Source organism: Toxorhynchites rutilus, chromosome 3, assembly GCF_029784135.1.
Source record: "Toxorhynchites rutilus septentrionalis strain SRP chromosome 3, ASM2978413v1, whole genome shotgun sequence".
Classification (NCBI taxonomy): Eukaryota; Metazoa; Arthropoda; class Insecta; order Diptera; family Culicidae; genus Toxorhynchites; species Toxorhynchites rutilus.
Window position 1 is genome coordinate 36610233 of NC_073746.1, and position 18791 is coordinate 36629023.

At 39.0% G+C, this 18791-nt stretch overlaps 1 protein-coding gene across 4 annotated transcripts in view; it reads left to right on the forward strand.

The window, feature by feature from the left end:
* Nucleotides 1–18791, forward strand: part of LOC129779831 (uncharacterized) — an 81798-nt gene that overhangs the window by 43568 nt on the left and 19439 nt on the right. For 3 of the 4 annotated variants that reach the window (XM_055787556.1, XM_055787558.1, XM_055787559.1), the window contains exon 2: nt 12930–13673. In XM_055787556.1, coding sequence (XP_055643531.1) covers nt 12968–13673 — 706 coding nt within the window. In that variant the 5' untranslated portion in view covers nt 12930–12967. Of the gene's footprint in view, nt 1–11579; nt 12227–12929; nt 13674–18791 lie in introns of those variants that run through there. The other variant, XM_055787557.1, reaches the window with a different exon arrangement.

Genomic DNA, 18791 nt, shown 5'->3' on the forward strand with positions numbered 1-18791 from the left:
ATAGTCAGGGATTTTCCCACATGCATAATTGCAAGACGAAGGCCAGCAAAAGATATAACTTAAAATATAACTTATTTTCTATATAATTAATGCTGAAAATTTAGTAAAAACTAAATCTAACACTAGATTAATTGGACAGGATTAGGATTTAGGACTAGGATTGAGCGACTTGTAGCTTTGTTGAAATATAAGAAACTTCGCGCGCGGAAAAAATCTGTACCAATCTGCACTTTTTGACGAAAATCTGTACCATGTACCGTACAAAATCTGTACCATAAATAACGAAAAAATATTAGGCTGCCAAAAAAGTCCTACGGTATTTTTTTTTGAATTTTCATTTGTTCATAAAATTAGTTACAATCATCTGTTTTAAGTCAAATACGCGCCGTTTTGTTCGATGACTTGTTCCCAACGAGGTGCCAACTTCATAATACCCCTGTTATAGAAGCTCGTTTCCTTATTGGCAAAAAACTCGGATAGCCAATTTTCACAGGCCTCTTTTGTGGCTAACTTCTGACTACCTAGCTCGTTCGCCATGGACAAAAACAGGTGGTAGTCACTTGGTGCAAGGTCCGGACTATACGGCGGATGCAAAAGAACCTCCCATCCGAGCTCCCGGAGCTTCTGGCGCGTCACCAAAGAAGTGTGTGGCCTGGCGTTGTCCTGATGGAAGACAATGCGGTCTTTGATAAACAAATAATGGCCTCTTCTTCATGAGTGCTACCTTCAAGCGGTCCAGTTGTTGGCAGTACAGGTCCGAATTAAGCGTTTGGCCATAGGGAAGCAGCTCATAATAGATTATTCCTTGACAATCCCACCAAACACACAGCAGAACCTTCCTGGCCGTTAATGAGGGCTTGGCCACCGTCTGAGGCGCTTCAGCGGGCTTCGACCACGACCGTTTGCACTTCACGTTGTCGTAAGTGACCCACTTTTCATCGCCAGTCACCATCCGCTTCAGAAACGGATCGATTTTGTTGCGATTCAGCAGGGATTCACATGCCTCGATACGGTCAAAGATGTTTTTTTTGCGTCAACGTGTGTGGCACCCATACATCGAGCTTCTTTGTGAATCCAAGCTTCTTCAAATGGTTAATAATGGTTTGATGTCTTATCCCTAGCTCTTGGCCGATGCTACGGCTGCTACTATGCCGGTCTTTCTCGGTTAATTCAGCGATTTTGTCGCAATTTTCGACGACAGGCCTTCCGGAGCGTGGCGCATCTTCGACGACCTCTACACCAGAACGAGAACGTTGAAACCATCGTTGTGCGGTGGAAATGGAAACTGTATCGGGTCCATAAACTGCACAAATTTTATTGGCAGCTTGAGATGCATTTTTGCCTTTGTCATAGTAGTACTGTAAAATATGTCGGATTTTCTCTTTATTTTGCTCCATATTTGCGATACTATAACTCACGAACGACTTAACCAAACAAAACTCTGTCAAGGACTATATTATAGCGCGCAAAAATACCTTTCCAACAAGCTATAGTGTGACTCGATACAATGGATACAACTAGAACTACGCGCTTACAACGACACCTCGCGGAAATACCGCAGGACTTTTTTGACAGCCTAATATGTAGGGTAAGTGTACCAATTATGGAGGACATATGTCACCGAGTTGCAGAAATTGGCGAATAAAAACTCTATTTTAGTTCAAAAGTGTACAAAAGTACGAGCGTCGAGCAGAGGAGACCTATTCAGGCAACCCTTCAATATCTTCAGTTCCGCTATGAAATAGTTTTCAACTCAGAGTTCTCGTTTCGTCTAGTGGTTGTTTGCGCGCTTACAGAATCACATCACTTACCGCAGTTCCGATCCTACTGCAAAGGAGACCTTTTCAGGTCAACCTTCAATATCTTCTGCCGCATCGATATGCTTTTGATTTTCGAGTTTTCGTTTCGTCAAGTGGTCGATAGTTCGTATTCACATAACCACATCACTTACCACTCCTGATTTTCATAACCCCCACCTACTAACAACTACCTTTTCCTTGATAAACGCTAGGGAACCACGCTATAGAGGCGACCCTTCTGGCCTTCGGGCGGCGAATATCATACTAACATTCATAACATTCCATGTAAGGACGTGGCCGGCGTCGTTATTGACCATTTAAAACTCGAATCACCGAAAATTGCACAACAAGAATGACTTGCTAGTCCCAAGCGTCATTCTGTGTGTTCTTTGCGCAATTTGGTTGGTTCAGGTCAATCACGGAGAGCAACTACGATTTGTACAGTCTACCCAAGCTCAAGCTCAAAAGTATACAAAAGTACGAGGTATGGCTATTAAATAACGTGACTGGTTACGAAAAAGGGTTATATTTTAAAAATTACGGTACAACGATATACTCCCCTTGGCTCCTCACACACCTTTCCATATGTTTTTTCCATGGTTCGAAGCAGTGCTGAAACTATTCTTTTGTGATGGCGTTCAAAAACCGCGTCGCTTTTTTCTTCGCCTCTTCTACGGACTGAAATCGAGTACCTTTCAACACGGATTTGATCTTGGCGAATTGAAAAAAGCCACATGGGGTTAGATCTGGCAAATACGGGGCAGGTTCGAGCACTGGAATGCCCTCATCGGCTAAAAATTGCTTCACCGACAGCGCGTTATGGGCAGGTGCGTTGATGTTCGTGTTTTTCGTCACACATGATTTCTGACGCGCACTACAAACCACGTTCCGTTCAAACCACTGCTGATCGCAAACTTCTATAGTGACAAAAACCGTGTTTTCGTACGTTTATAGCAGACACTTCAAGCTACGGAACGCACTATTCGTTTACCATAACATTACCATAACATTTTCGTTTTTATAACATTTGATCTTCAGACTCGAAGTAACATCAATTTTGATGGTGAAACTATTGTAATATCCACTGCCGATAGGTTTTTCTCAATTGATAAATAAAGATTCATTTCAAAGTATAGACGATGGATTCAAAATAAATCTAAATATTGATTTCTTAGCGAATCAATAAAGTGATACTGCAGATTTTTGGGAAATGGAAAGCTTCAACTCTATGCTAGCATGAAAAATACGAGGGAACAAGCGTGTTTTGGGAGGGTAGAATTTCCAAACTGCGTGAAAGATGGCGAAAGATTGTAGAACGGAATAATAAGAAAGAATAAAATTGAACAAATGCTTTCCATCGATTGCGTACAACCATAATAGGAACAAGGCAACTTTCGATACTGGCACGTAGATGCAAAATTGTACCAATTATGCTATTACAAAAATACATGTTTATTTCGATAAAATCATATTAATTGGTCGAATCACAACATCAAGAAGACTGTAATGTATGCGTCTACACTGCATCAAAACTGCCACTTCACAGCATAAAAAACTCTCTCGTATTGCTATAATAGGTACTATTGCGATGATAGGTATTTCTAACCTACTTTCCCAGATGAATATGTACGTCTGGCAACACTGCTCATAGTGGATCACGGCATGACGATTCCAGAATACACATAACACGAAGAAACAGTAATTACCAGACTGGAAAGCAAGTTCTCATACTCGTTTCTCTCCTGTATAACTTGAGACAGCTTAACCCGTCTCTGTAATATCCTCGGTGACCGGAATAAATCGCCACAGTAAACAACTGCAACAGAAACAACCGCTTAGAAAAAGTGTAGTAGGCTAGAAATATTTGGCGCGGGAAAAACATCATGTGCCTCACATTTCTATTATAAATTTATTCTCTTGTTCTCGTTTTTCGAAATTTATTCTGAGGACAATGTAATGGGGACGAAGTCCCCATTTGGCGAGGATAAGGAATCGAGGCGGCCCATGCCGCCAAGATGACGCAATCCGAGTCCACCGCCGACCCGCCGTCGGAAGCGGCGGTGTCTCGCACGCAAACCTGGGATCCACTGATTGCCCGGTTAGTTTGAAACATAGGATACGATCCTTTAGCAATGTCCGACCGAGCTCTAGCGAGCGTCGGACGGTATACGTCTGCCCGGGGCGTTACGTTTGCCTGGGGCGATACGTTTGCCCGGTTAATTCTTGTTTTGAAATACAATACCGCGCCACAATATTTATAGCCTACTACACATTTTATAAGCGGTGGTTTCTGTTGCAGTCGTTTTCTGTGGCGATTTATTCCGGGAACCAATATCCTCACGTCTGCCTTAATTGGGTGATGCAATATGCGTAACCAAAGTCATAGTGGGAGCTGAACCCTGATATTTTCCACCCAAAAATCACGTTGACTGCCTTGAATTATCCCTAACGTCATCACGTTATTTCAAAAAATCTGTATAGGGGAAGGTTGCTCTAATCCGACCGGTGGCCCTGAACCGACCATCCCTTGGATCTCGGGAATGGCACCACCTATCGATTTTTAAGTAGTGTCAAATGAAAGCTGTCACTGCGCTGACAATTTCCTTGTATGATAATCTTTATCCATCTCCTGGAAAAGTTAAATGTTTGACTTGTATGGAAAATGAGTTAAATATTCTTGTAGATGTCGAAAAAATACAAAACTAGAAAATTTTGATTGCTTATGGTCTGCTTATTAAAACAAGCTATATAAATTGAATTTACCTGTTACCTGTAGTACACGACATGCTGTTAATTGAGAAAAGTCAGGGTGGTCCTAGATCGACCCTTCGTTTTTGCTATATGTGTGGCCATTTGTGTTTGCATGTTAAGCGTTTAGCGTAGAGTGTTTTTTTTATCTGTATTATAGTGACTTTCAACACATTTGGCTGGTTCGTCACATTTACTTCCATTTTTGGAAGATTGTCGGGAGTGAGAGTTGAACTCGTAACCTTTAGCGTGAGAGGCATGGATGTTACCACTACGCCAGATCGTCTCCACACGCGTAGAGTGTTGGTATTTGAGCGTTAAGGTGAAGGTGGAAGCTAGCCATTGTAGTAGTATAGGTAAACCCACGTGTAAAAATGGGGTAATAGTGTTTGTGAGAGAAGAGCAAAGCAAACGTAAATAGATTAATTCACTTATCAGACTGTGTGGCGCTTCATTGACACGAGTCTTTGAATACATTTGAAAAAAATAACAATTCAATACTAAAGTAAAATGTATGAACGATATGTTCAATTGCAAATATAAATATATATAGAAGGTGCATTTGCATATGAAGTAAAATTCTGATTATACGCGAGTGTAGCATGAGCAAATTTATAACACATGCGAAATGGGGGCTCTTTTGGTATTAACAAGTTCTTCCGCATAGTAACTCGATGTTGATAATTCCTCTATATTTTCCTTCCTTGATCGTATTGTTTTCACATATTCACGTTGGAGAGCCTTAACCCTTCTCTTCGTTGGCCGAGGCATTTTGATTGAATGTAATACTTTTCCGTTTACTGTTTTTGAAAGCATAGGCAGCCGTGGCAGTGTTCCGAGCTCTGCAATACAATTTTCTTACCCAATGTTAATGTTGCTAAAACTTACATTATATACCCATTAAACGTAAAAATAATAATTGATATCAATCAACACAATTTTATTCTATTGATTTTCATGACATGAAACGCTATGACTCAGGAACAACATTTTATTGAGTGGTTTTTATAGCTGTTTCGATGATGTTGTCTGGCATCAGTGTCGGAAAAATAAAGATGCTTTCACCAATATAAACAAAACCATTGCCGAAGATTGAAAAAAGAAAATTTAACTTTCAGAGCACTTGCTCGAGTTTTCCGACGTTTTTCACTATACAGTGCGACAGCAGAAGAAAATTTAATATCTTGTGAGTAATCGATTAGAGTTTGGTTGATATTACTTGATGGGAAGTGTGCGAAAACGATCATTTTCTTCACACTGTTTCGTAAAACTATTGATTTTCGGGCGAGGGGTGAGGGAGGGAGATGATAGAAATGAGCGCCATTGTGGCAGCCATTTGTGGCTAGCTTTCACCTTCACCTTAAGCGTTTGTTTCCGTTTCCTGTTCCGCTTCCTGTTCCGTTTCCTATTCCATTTATGCATGTGTTGTTTTACTACCGCCATTTCGCTCTGAAACATTTTTTGTCTCGCTTAACACTTGTTGAGTTGTGTTGAGTTACTCCTTCAACTTCATTTCTGATCTATTAGTGCCGTTTTCAACTAACCGGAAGCCACCATGTTCGTTTCCAAAATAGCATCGGAATACGATATTCGGCTTCCGCTGTTATAGTCCTTTCACCCAGTACCCATATCGTAGGGGGTATCCATCGTTGTTGGTCATTTAGAGCCATTATCAGCGAACCGGAAATCGAAACAAGTTTATATTTATATAGTTTATATATCCGCTCGACAGATATTTTCATCCATTACCTATATGATAAGGGGTGTATGTTATTTCCGGAAAATTGAGAATTGAATCGCTGCAAAAAAATCGAAGGCCGGTTCAGAACCATGGGGAGGTCGGTTTAGGACCCCCATTTTTGAATGTGTCGAAAAAGTGAGACTATTGAGATTTGGCCTCTGTTTTCCCCTTTTTCTAGAATTTATGAACCCCACCGACCAGTTCAAAACATAGTTTAAGAGTAATAGTATTTATTTTAATACGGAAGTTGCCAAAGAACAAAAATTTTATGTGATGAATGGCCGTTACAATTTAGAGTGTCGGACCACCTTCCCCTATTCTGTATGAAATTTGGTTTTAAAAAGTCTGAAAAATCTGTATAAATACAGATTATTCTGTAGATATGGTAACCCTGGTTGTTAGTTGGTGATTGGGCACCTGACTTGAAACCGTGGTTCAGTAATTAAGATGCTATCTCTCCACTGATCCAGTAGGCGTAAAGCTACCTGAGGTGTTAGAAATAGCTGACTCGTTTAAAGCGGTTCAATTACAACATTCACGGTTCTTTGATCGAGATAACATGCTGCCACTTAGTCATACTCAGCGGACTTGAAGCTACCTGAGGTGTTGGCAGTAGCTGAAGGGGCATCTGACTAGAAGGCTTACCATATCTACAGAATAATCTGTATTTATACAGACTTTTTGAAATCAAGAATCTGTAGATACAAACTACAGTTTTTTTTTTGGTTTTCATACAGATTCACAGATTTTTCAAAACAACGATCCAATATTAGTTATGGATTGATCTCAATAATATTTTTCCCAACTCTCCAATTTTATTCATATAGCATTCGAATCAATCTGAATGAGAGACATTTTGCATTCATATGTAGCGTGTAATACAGCTTTCTCATGTTCAATATATGGCGGAAAGATGCAAAAATCTACGTTTTCGACTAGCTTTACAATACATATATAACACAGTTCATCTACTAAAGCACAGTGAATGCGAATTTTCACGTGGATACCATCAACATCGTCAAATTCATAATAACTATGCCAACCAATGCACTATGGTCCAGGAGGTGCATTTAAGTGGAAATTAGCATCTAGAGCTCGACAGTGATTCTCTAGACAAAAACTGTCTTCGACAAAGTTCTTACATATAATAGAGCGCTCATTTTTATGTTATAAAAAATAGGGTGACCAAAATTTACGATGAGATAAAAAATCCAACTTTCTTATCTTTATAGATAGAGGTAAACATAGTTCGACAATATTGTAGCTCTGGTTATTTTAAGTAACTTTGTGGAACAATATTTCTTTCTATCTCTTCAAATAACCGATATAACGCTTTTTCTCTAGGTTGAGTTATTCTACATCAAAACAGTCTTTGAATGATCTTTAGAGCTTTCCAATCCACGCATTTTACGGTGCATAACTTGTATGTATCTTAATGCTACTCAAAGTTATTGATGTTTTTTTCCCCGAAAACACGACCTTTTCATTTGCTTGTCGTTCTTTTTGGGGCAAACATAATAAAAAATTATTGATAGCATTTTAAAGAGCACATTTGACTCTACAGAAGGTGAAACTTTCAAAAGAGTGTTATTTTTGAGTTTTTGCATATAAATGAACAAGTTGCAATTTTTAAATGCATATAGTAAGCGTAGACTTTAACGCAGCATCACTTCAGTTCAGTCTTATAGCCACTCAACATGAAGGTTCAAAGAAGACACATTGTTGATTTCCTTTTTCGGTGGACGAAATATAGAAGACGTTATACAATTATTACGAGAAAAATTTCTGACTATTTTCTTTTTCTACAATAAAATATATTTATTGTATAAAAAGAAAAGCGGGGACCGACAAATTATCAAATGCTTCCTGAATAGAAACCGTATGAAGAAAAACTCGGGGCTCGACGTGTTATTTTTTAGTAATATATTGACATATTTTACTGGCGATGAGTTGATTGATGACATTATTTTACCAAACTTTTGTTGTTCCTATTGTTTTATTCAAATTTATTTTTATAATCTTCCGTATGTACATATTAACCTGTTTTAGTTGTTATAATGGGAATTAAATTCATAGTAATAAATAAAAATCATACAAATAAAAAACTACAAAATCAAATGCTTAGCGTTTTCCGGAATCAGAAGATCGGAATACTCTGGTGTTTGCCTATTACTAAGAGATAATACTGGATCCGAAGCTGTTGCGAAGCCCAGTTCTTCAGCAGAAAATTTTTCTGTAATCTCCCGAACACGGTTACGCATCATCCTTTGGCTCAGCATTTGGCTTTTCAGGCACTTTCTGGCACTCAAAACACATATATCTTGGCATTTTTCTCGAAATAATTGTATAACGTCTTCTATATTTCGTCCGCCGAAAACAAAAACAAATATATGTCTTCTTTGAACCTCCATGTTGAGTGGCTATAAGACTGAACTGAAGTGATGCTGCTTTAAAGTTTACGCTTATTATATGCATTTAAAAATTGCAACTTGTTCATTTATATGCAAAAACTCATAATTTCAAATTTAATTTACTCAAATACAAAAATAACACTCTTTTGGAAGTTACAACTTATGTAGATCAAATGTGCTCTTTAAAATGGCATCAATAATTTTTTATTATGTTTGCCCCAAAAAGAACGACTGGCAAATGAAAAGGTCGTGTTTTCGGGGAAAAAACATCAATAACTTTGAGTAGAATAAAGATACATACAAGTTATGCACCGTAAAATGCGTGGATTGGAAAGCTCTAAAAATCATTCAAAGACAGTTTTGATGTAGAATTTTACATATAAAAGTTAGAGCAAAAAAACCTTTTTTTTCATGGTAACCCTAACTCAACCTAGAGAAAAAGCGCTATATCGGTTATTTGAAGAGATAGAAATAAATATTGTTCCACAAAGTTACTTAAAATAACCAGGGCTACAATTTTGTCGAACTATGTTTACCTTTATCTATAAGGATAAGAAAGTTAGATTTTTCATTTCATCGAAAATTTTGGTCACCCTATTTTTGATAACATAAAAATGAGCGCTCTATTATATGTAACAACTTTGTCGAAGACAGTTTTTGACTAGAGAATCACTGTCGAGCTCTAGATGCTAATTTCCACTTAAATGCACCTCCTGGACCATTGTGCAATGGTACCAAATCTAAGATTTTGCTTCAAAATTGAACTTATAAATTTAACCCTTTGCGGTCGTATTAGTTTTCTACATTTGTGTTGTACTGGTCGCAATTATTTTTAATTGAAAAAACAGTGATGCATAACTTTGTAAGATTTAGAAAGATGAACATTATTCCTTTATTTTTTGTAAACTTCTGATAATTATTTACCAAACAATGTTTTTATGTGCATGTTTAAAAAATATTTGCTATAATTCTTTTTCGTGTGATATCTTTCGCATGTATCATAAAAATAATTAGCTTGGAGTGTTTTGACTTTTATCTATCTGTTTGAACGTACAGAACAATGCTCTTTACATCTACACAGTGCCGCAATTTTTTGAAACCAAAAACACAGATTTTATTATGGCAACCCTGCTGACATGCCTTTATTTTTTCGACAAGAACGAGTAACGTTCTTTTTTCGTTCGCTCTTTCCGTTTTCCGGTTTGTTTTGACGTAGGACTACGTCTTTGATAATGGATGCCAAATCAGAAAACATGTCACGTTTTTATGAAAAAAATGTTTGAATGGTTTCTGTAAACGATTTAAATTCAAAAAAAAAAACAAAAAATAATTCTATTGTTAACGAAATCGACTGTTTCAAATCGATCGCAATCACGATCCATGCATTTGGTGGTCATTAAACTCTGAGCAGTACCCTCGATTGACAAGTTTTGCTAGAGTTTATCTTTTAGTTACATGCAGTAGTGTTTACAGCGAAAGACTGTTTTCTGAAGCTGGCCTGGTGTACGAAGTAAATCGTAACCGTTTGTCATCATCAACTGTAGAAAATTTAATATTTATTCATCATAGTTTATTGCTGGTTAATTTTGAGTACCGTTAATAAATAAATGTTGTTAGTTAATATAAATTTAATTTGGAAAAAAAATGCATTTCAGTAATCAAACTTCATTTGTATTATGTATGAATTATAGTATGTAATGAGTTATCTAGTTCTGATTTATTTTGTGATAATAAAAATTTATTGATTTTTTTCTAATATCCGGTATTCGGCCGGTATATTTCATATTTGCCCATAAAAACAATGTCACCTAGTGGCGGGTGTTCGGAACGTCATGAGCAAGGCCCGCAATCATCGAAGGTGAAAAATGAAGACCAACTCTACTCTCAGTAGCTTCGTTTCAACTAGAACAAAAAGTGCCAACAAAAAGCGAATCGACTAGAAAATGAATTGACTAGTGTTGACTAGCAAGAATGACCGATGAACTAGTCCAGTCAGTGGTTATTCTAACTGACTCGACTAATGAATACAAATATGCCTCTCCATTCGACTGACCTGAATCCAGAGAGAGAGAGAAAGAAAGAGAGAGAGAGTGAGAGAGAGAGAGGAAGGAAGGAGGAAGTCACTTCAAAAATGAATGAAGACAATTTGACTGGGAAGAATGAAATGATATAGTCGAGTCGGTAGAGGGAGATAACGACTACACGTCCGACTGACTGTTTTGTCGTTTTGGCGGAGAAACTGCGTGAAGAAGCCAAAAGTCATTACCAACTGAATACGGATATAGTCAGTCAGATAGTCAGCTGACTATCCTCATTTCACTATGACTATGCAGAGCCCTTGTTGTGGGTTTGGCATGAAGCGATAAAACATCACGCTCATCCACGCTCTGGTATTCCCCGTTTTGATTATGCTTGATTTGATCACTTAACTACGAAACTAGACGCGCTAGTTGCATTTAGACCAATGCGTTTTTCCCAACAGTTACAGATTTCTTTGCACATTCAAGCTACAATGTCGAAAACCCACCGATTGTCCACAAATAGATTCAAGTAAGTGCGTGTTTATTATTCCGTCGTTCCCAAACAAGAAAACATATCTCTCAAGCGTATCTTATCTCCGCTGGAATACTCTGAACAGAAAAAAACACGTACGATCATCGCCATCACTGACGAATGCGAACATCCCTACCCAACCCGTATTTCTCGCGCGCGCTCCTGTTACCCCACCGATTGCGACACGGGGGGATTTGGTGCGATACACTGTTGCAGCCACACTGCCACGGCGTGCTTTGCTTTCGGTGTTGGCACACTGTTGGGAAAGTGTTGACGACAGAGCGAGCGGAAGATGGGTTCGAATGCGCATGCCCCGGATTTATTCATAGCAAGCAGCAGTAGTAGCAGTAGAAGCAGCAGCAGCAGCACCAGCAAAGAAGTGATGATTCGGAAACACAGCAGTTGTTAGAGCTGCCAGTGAACAACTTGACAGAGAGACTCAACACTGTGGTGCTGCACCGGACCGTTTTCATTTTTATCTGCCAAGAAAAGTGCGAGCTGTTCCGTGGAAATTGCTGAACTGTGTGCGAGGAAATATGGTCACTTGTGTTTTCGTTTCCCCGGGAGAAGCTGAATTGCTTGCATAACCAGCACCTGCGAGGAGTTGCGAAGCGTCTTCCGTGCTACAGTCAACAGCACAAGCGGAGAGGTTGTTGTTTGGTGCAAAGATCATCATCCCTGCTGCTGTTGCTCACGTTCTAAAATATAAATATAGGGGTGAAACGCAGGTGATAGTGGTGGTGGTGTTAGGGGAGCTAAAATACCAAAGTCGAATAGGCGGTGGTGATTGTGTGAATAATGTCTGCCTATTCCGAATGAGCACGGGTTGTGAGGAAGCTCAGTTTTCCACATTGTTTCCGACCAACTGCAGCAACAAACAACAGTACAGCGTTTTTGACCTTCGCGTTCAAGAATAACGAATAAATATTCCATCGTACGCGAGAGTTGAACCGCAATAGAAAGAAGAAAAAATGGTATGTATTGATCCTAAGACGCCAGAGTAGGGTTTCATTCCCCTTTAGCACTCGACCCTGTCGAATTTCTTTTTTTATGGAAGAATGTGCAGAAGTGCAGAATGTGAAAGAAAAGTTATTAATATTTCCACGGGCGACACGGTTCACTATACCTAGATAGTATTCCACTGGTGGTGATGTTGAAAAGGGAATAATTTCTGGTGGAAATGCGTTCGCTTTTGTGAGATCCGTGCCACCGCATTCATTAGTGCTCAACACATATACACAAAGCAGCGCAGCATTTCGTGAGCTGATCATTTTTTTTTCTCCCGATTCGACTTCCTCACTGATGGATTTCTGTAAACATAGCACAAGCTGAGCTGAGGAAATTTGTGCTCTTACATGTTTTGCTGAATGTTCGCGTGATGTAATATATTTTAGAAACCTTTAACCCACTTTGTTGTTTGGATGTTGTTATTTCTACAATGCGAGGGATGATTAGTCATATGGGAAACGATTAGCAGAACCTTTCTTGATTTTTCGTGCAATGCCACAATGTGGTGCAATGATCGCAGATCGTAACACTATTCAAAGCTTGAATCACTTTGCGATACTAGATTGGCTTCATCATCATACATCGCACGTGCCGTTCCACTTGCTTATAATCACAAACAATCAAACAATAATCTCATTAATTTCCTTCATTCTGTTTCCCCTCACACAGGACGCGCCCACCGAGAATCCCGTGCCAAATCCTGAAATATGGATGCGCCTTCAATGGTCCAACGTGAAGGCGACAAACTGATCGTGAGACGAGTTGTGAGTGGGGAAGAGGTTTTCCTTAACCAAACCAGCCCCCCGCCATCGCTGACGGCCAAAGACGCCTACCAGCAGCAAGCCCCGAACCAATCGTTGGCCGACAGTTTTAAGCTGCTCTCCGGCGAGGAAGATTTGAGCAAATTCGGACTGATCCTAGAGGACAGTGCGGGCAAGGGTACCACCAGTGAAACGGGTGGTGGTGACAGTGTAGAGCCCCAGCTGCCCCAGTGTAAGATCAAGCGAAACTATTCGTGCAGTAGTTGTACGTACTTTACGCAGAATCCCCGAAAATATCTGACCCATCTGCGGGATGTGCACGGCGAGAAGATTGTTATCAACGAGTGCAAGAGGTGTCTGTATGCCTCGCGCCACTATCAGAAGCTCGTGCGCCACATGAAGATGGTGCACGGCTCGACGGATGGCATCAAGACACCGTTCAGTTCGCGAAGACGTGGGACGTTCCGGAAGGAGCTGTTCAAGAAGAACAGATTTAAAATGAACACCAACCCGACCGCGAGTGATTTGTACACCCAGAGCAGTGCGAACTATATCAACCAGCTGATGAAGTCGGGACTGAGCAAAATGTTTGAAAGTGCGGGGAGTGGCGGGAGGAGTGAGAATTCCAGTGACAATACAATGTTTTATCAAGGTATGTGGATAGTATCCGGTACAGTACACGTTCGATTTTGGTCACACATCGAAATGCTTACAGTCACCAAAATCGGACCATGACACCATAATAACGGTTCACTTTCAACTCATGGAACGTCGTCTCATAGTTCCATGGGTCAATATTCGGCCAAAACTTCATCTTTTTAAAAACATTCCGTGCCAAAAATTGAATTGGTAGTGTAGAGCACATTTTCAAACTGGAAAAACATCAAATTATTCAATACAACTTATGAATATAATCCATGAAAGTCTTTTTAAGAATTCATACAGGTCATTTGCGTGGTCAATAAGCGAGAAAAAAATTATAATTTGAAATTTTCTTTGAGGATGTCCCAAAAAATGTCGACAGTTGACGAAAAATGGCTGTTGTTCAAAATGGAATTTTTGACCTACAACACAGTTACAAATTCTGGATTTTTTTTGGTAATCATTTAAGGAGAAAAATATATAACGAATGAAATGAAGTCATGTCCTTTGGTACGAAAGTGACCCCGTTGGCCTCGTTCCACTCCAGGACATCTCTTGAATAATGGCATGAAGCTAGATCCGGTCAGAAGATCGTAAGGCCCTCGTGTTGCTTCAAAAGAGGAAGCAGACGCTTCTGTAGACACTCTTTGAGGTAGATCTGCCCGTTCAGAGTCCCGGTAGTCGCGAACGAAACACTCCGTTTGTCACATAAGCAGATCGCTGGTCAAATCATGTATTTCTTGACAAACTTTGGAAGTTTATGCCTCCTTACTTCCTCCGGAAGTTCAAACTTGTGCTCCGGAAGCTGCTGGAAGTTCGCCTTGACGTAAGTCTCATCATCCATGATGAGACAATAAGGCATCGTTAGGGTCTGGGTGTACGGTTTCCAGGACCGTAACTTTCCCATCGTAGTTTGCCATCCATCACGACTTGGAGCCTTCTGCACTTTGTGCGTGTGCTGATCCTCCCGGTCCTTAGCTCTCTAAACGACAGACGTGAACAGATTCGACTTTTTGGCCACATCCACGTGACAGAAGCATTCACGACACGCTTGTGATCCTGATCACTAATAGAACATCAGTTCTGACTGCATTTTTCCTTCCGTTCGATGCCGTGAGCTAAATCGAAGAGTCTATAGTGCGTTGTAAACGAGAGATCCCATATACTTCGGTTTTCCCTTTTGAAGCTTCGAAGCGATTTTACTCCCCAAAGCGGCATCGGGCACAACCGTTCATTAATACAGGAAACAGACGCATACAAACGCCAAAATATCCCACCGGGGCTGGGTAGCAATCTTCACGAAAGTAATCCGACTAATCGGAAGTGGTGTATGGCCGCAATGGGACCCCGAGTTGCACATAACCAGAGTTCATCCTTAACTCCTTATACTCCAAAAAAAACTTATACTCAAAAAAAAACTTTTGAATGATTTTACAAAAATAAGAAACGACTGAAAAGTATTTTCTGCTTCGCGGTATACTGTGGGTGGGGGTAAGCTTCGGGGGAAAGATAGATTTTAGATATGTAATCAGGATCTAACTTATTCATTGCAGCTTTTACCGGCACATTATCGTATGCATTCAAAAATAATGGACTACAACGTACGAACGATGTTTTTTCCGTTCTGTATTATAGTGACTTTCAACACTTCACTTTACTTTCATTTCGGAAGAATGTCGGGAGTGAGAATCGAACTCGCGACTTTCAACGCGTAAGAGATACGGATGTTATCACTACGCCAGATCGCCTCCTACGGACAAAGTATCGGACGTAGTTGTTTCACAGTTTTCACCAGAGTTGCTGCAAATCAACTGATAGGAACGTCGATGCATTTTTTAGAAGGTCCATGAAACGTAGAATTCAAGGAAAATTGAATTATACTTTGTAGGTTTTTTTATCGCCAACCGAAATTAATCTATTTTTTAATGCATAACATTTTATCTTTGGGAAAGAAGAAATTTTTCCATATTCGATCTGCCGACAAGATGTCCGACACATATAATTGTTCTATCATTCGAAAATGTTTATTTTACCTAAAATTAAACAATATTCCGCTTGGGTAGATTTCTCCCATTGGCAGTGTCTTTTCTATACCCAAAACATCAATCTTCGAATAAAGCTTGTTTCTGTACTGCTTTCATACACCGCTCCCCTAACCCACCTTTCATCCAAACTGTCGCACCATAAACCATAGAATCATCTTGACTTCATCGATCAGTTTGGCGATGATAGCTAAATCGAAGGCATAATCTTGACTCGCGGATCATATTTTCTTAGCCGGGGCCTAGGTAAACCTATTTAGGGGAACTGGGGAGAATGTGGCCACCTAAAGGAACATGCCCATTTCCTGTGTCCACAAATCACTAATATTCCCGTTCTTCGAAGAATATTGTAGCTCAACTCATTGTAGTTCAAGCTAGTAAGCGGTTTCTTTATATATAAAAGAGAGTTTTTCCCACGTACGTATAACTCATCATCACGGAAGAACGGCTGATCAGATCTACTTCGTCCATATATTTTGTGAGTTTGTCTTCACCCAAATTAGAATGATAGAGTACTTTGGAAAATATTTGAGATAATTAGAAAAATTCAAAAAAATGACTATGCATATCTTTATATATAAAAGAGAGTTTTCCCACGTACGTATAACTCATCATCACGAGAGAACGAATATCCTTCTTATATATAAAGATATAGCCATTTTTTTTCGAATTTTTCTAATCATCTCAAATATTTTCCAAAGTACTATATCATTTTAATTTGGGTGAAGATAAACTCACAAAATATATGGACGAAGTAGATCTGATACTTCGTCCATATATTTTGTGAGTTTATCTTCACCCAAATTAAAATGATATAGTACTTTGGAAAATATTTGAGATGATTAGAAAAATTCGAAAAAAATGGCTATGCATATCTTTATATATAAGAAGGATATTTAAAATAAAAAGGGAAAATTCGAAAATAGTGGTACGCATATATATGTTTCGCTGTGGAAATCATCATTTTGATCAATTTTACAGATCTGAACGATAACATACAAACTATATGAAATATATTCGTTATTTTTACCAACCAAAATATTCTCTAGAGATACATTATATGGCAGAACAACGTTTACCGGGTCAGCTAGTTTATTATGAAAATTTAAAATAGTACATTTTTCATTATTAGAAAAAAGGTTGAAAAATCGAACATTTTTTTAGTGAGGAGGTAAAGTGGTCACTTGTGGGGGGCAAAGTGGTCACTCGCACATATCACGCTAGAAGAGATAGATTTATGCGTGTTTTCTTGGCCAAATTTGTTTAAATCATTATTGAAATAGTAGGTACATGCATGAAATGAGCAAGGCCTATTCACCTAGAATCGTAATTGAAATTTTCTCATACGTACAAAAACGTAGTAGGGAACACATAACGGTTTTCACAATGAGGCTTGGTTTTGGTTGGTGTGGAATATTTTTCCTGGGTCAAAACCACAAAAGGAACCTCTTTAAGAGTAGTAGGTGATAAGGTATATCAGCTTTTGAAAACAGAACATTGTCAGTAGTAATCCTCCACTACCACTTTGCCCACCAAACAACGAAATGCGAAATATGCGAATTATTCGCTAAAACAGAACAAAATATCTGTTCCCCTCCCCTAGAATATGTGAACAGTCGTCCAAACTGTCGCAAATATCAGGTTTAAAAAAAAATAAATTTCATTAGAAATTTCTTAAATCCGGAACGCACAAAACTACGGCCGAATGGCTACCGAGAGAGTGTTTTTTGTTTTCATTTATATCTTTACATGCGACAGCTCCACTGTAGTACGGGGTGACTCAAAAGTCATGAAATTCTTCAAACATAAGATGAATATCAATACGGTGTCAATAGTCAATAGTTATACTACCAAACAAGCAGGTGACCACTTTACCCCACGTGACCACATTACCCCCACTACCACAAGATCATTCAAGCTGAGTAGGCTATGTGTGATTTCAAGACCATTCTTTCATCTCCAAGCGGTACATATCGAGGTGGAGCAGTAGGCGAAGTATATCTGTATTGGCAAGCAAAATGTCGTGTCGTAATTATTTGCATTCAATATGGATTGATATAGAAGAAACAAAACAATGTTGAAAGTACTCACGGTTGCATGATAATTTGAGCCAAAATTCTCATGAAATCATTTAGTTGTTTGTTTTTTTAACAGATGAGAATTGTATTGTGGTGTGTATTTCGATTGTTTATGTGGTAAAAAGATCCAGAGAGCAGTCGTATGCTTAGTTCTCGAAAGCAGTAACATTTTCGGTGAAATTTTGATTAATTGCCGATTATTTTCTCACAACATACACACCGACACTGAGAGCCTTCGAAACATCAACTTCATAACGTTAAAATAATGAAACTTCGTTTGTTTCTATGAACGTTGGGGAGTGAAAATGGCACATGCAAATATCACTTTTATCCGTCTTTTTCGACGGGAATTCACAAATATTCACTGCATGCGATCACATTAGCCTCATATTCAGCGGGAAATCTGATAAAATGTACGTTTTTAATTAATAAATTACATCCTGAAAATAGTATTTTCACATGGATGCGCTGGGCAATCAAAGATAAACACCACGACTGACGTCACTATTAGAGAAATAGTTATGGCAAAGCATGCTATGTCGCTCGAAACTCTACCATCTTCATTACCTTTTTTCCAGGACATTGATCGTAACTTCTTCACATTGTCCATTGCTCGAGCACAGCCGATCTGGCTGAATTTTTTTCGGTACTTCGAACTTTTTTTGCAGTGTTCGACACTTTGATGATTCACGAGGTATAAAATTCTTGTCCAGAAATGTCAGAAAATGGTCTTGTAGTACCTTTCATCATCCATAACAGCAGCGTTTCATTGTCTTCTGGTTTTACTTAGCGTTACTTGCCGGTATAATTTATGTCTTGAAACGTCTCAAACCATTTTTCTTGTTTTCAGGACATTGGATTGTGGAATTTCTACCGTTTTCGCCGCGTCTCTTTTTAACAAGTTTGAATTTTGGAAAATCTGTACCTTGCTGGTGGTATCAGTTCTGAAGCAACGGGGTATTGTAGAACAAATTCCAATGGATATTTTGAAACTTTAGGACAAAACCT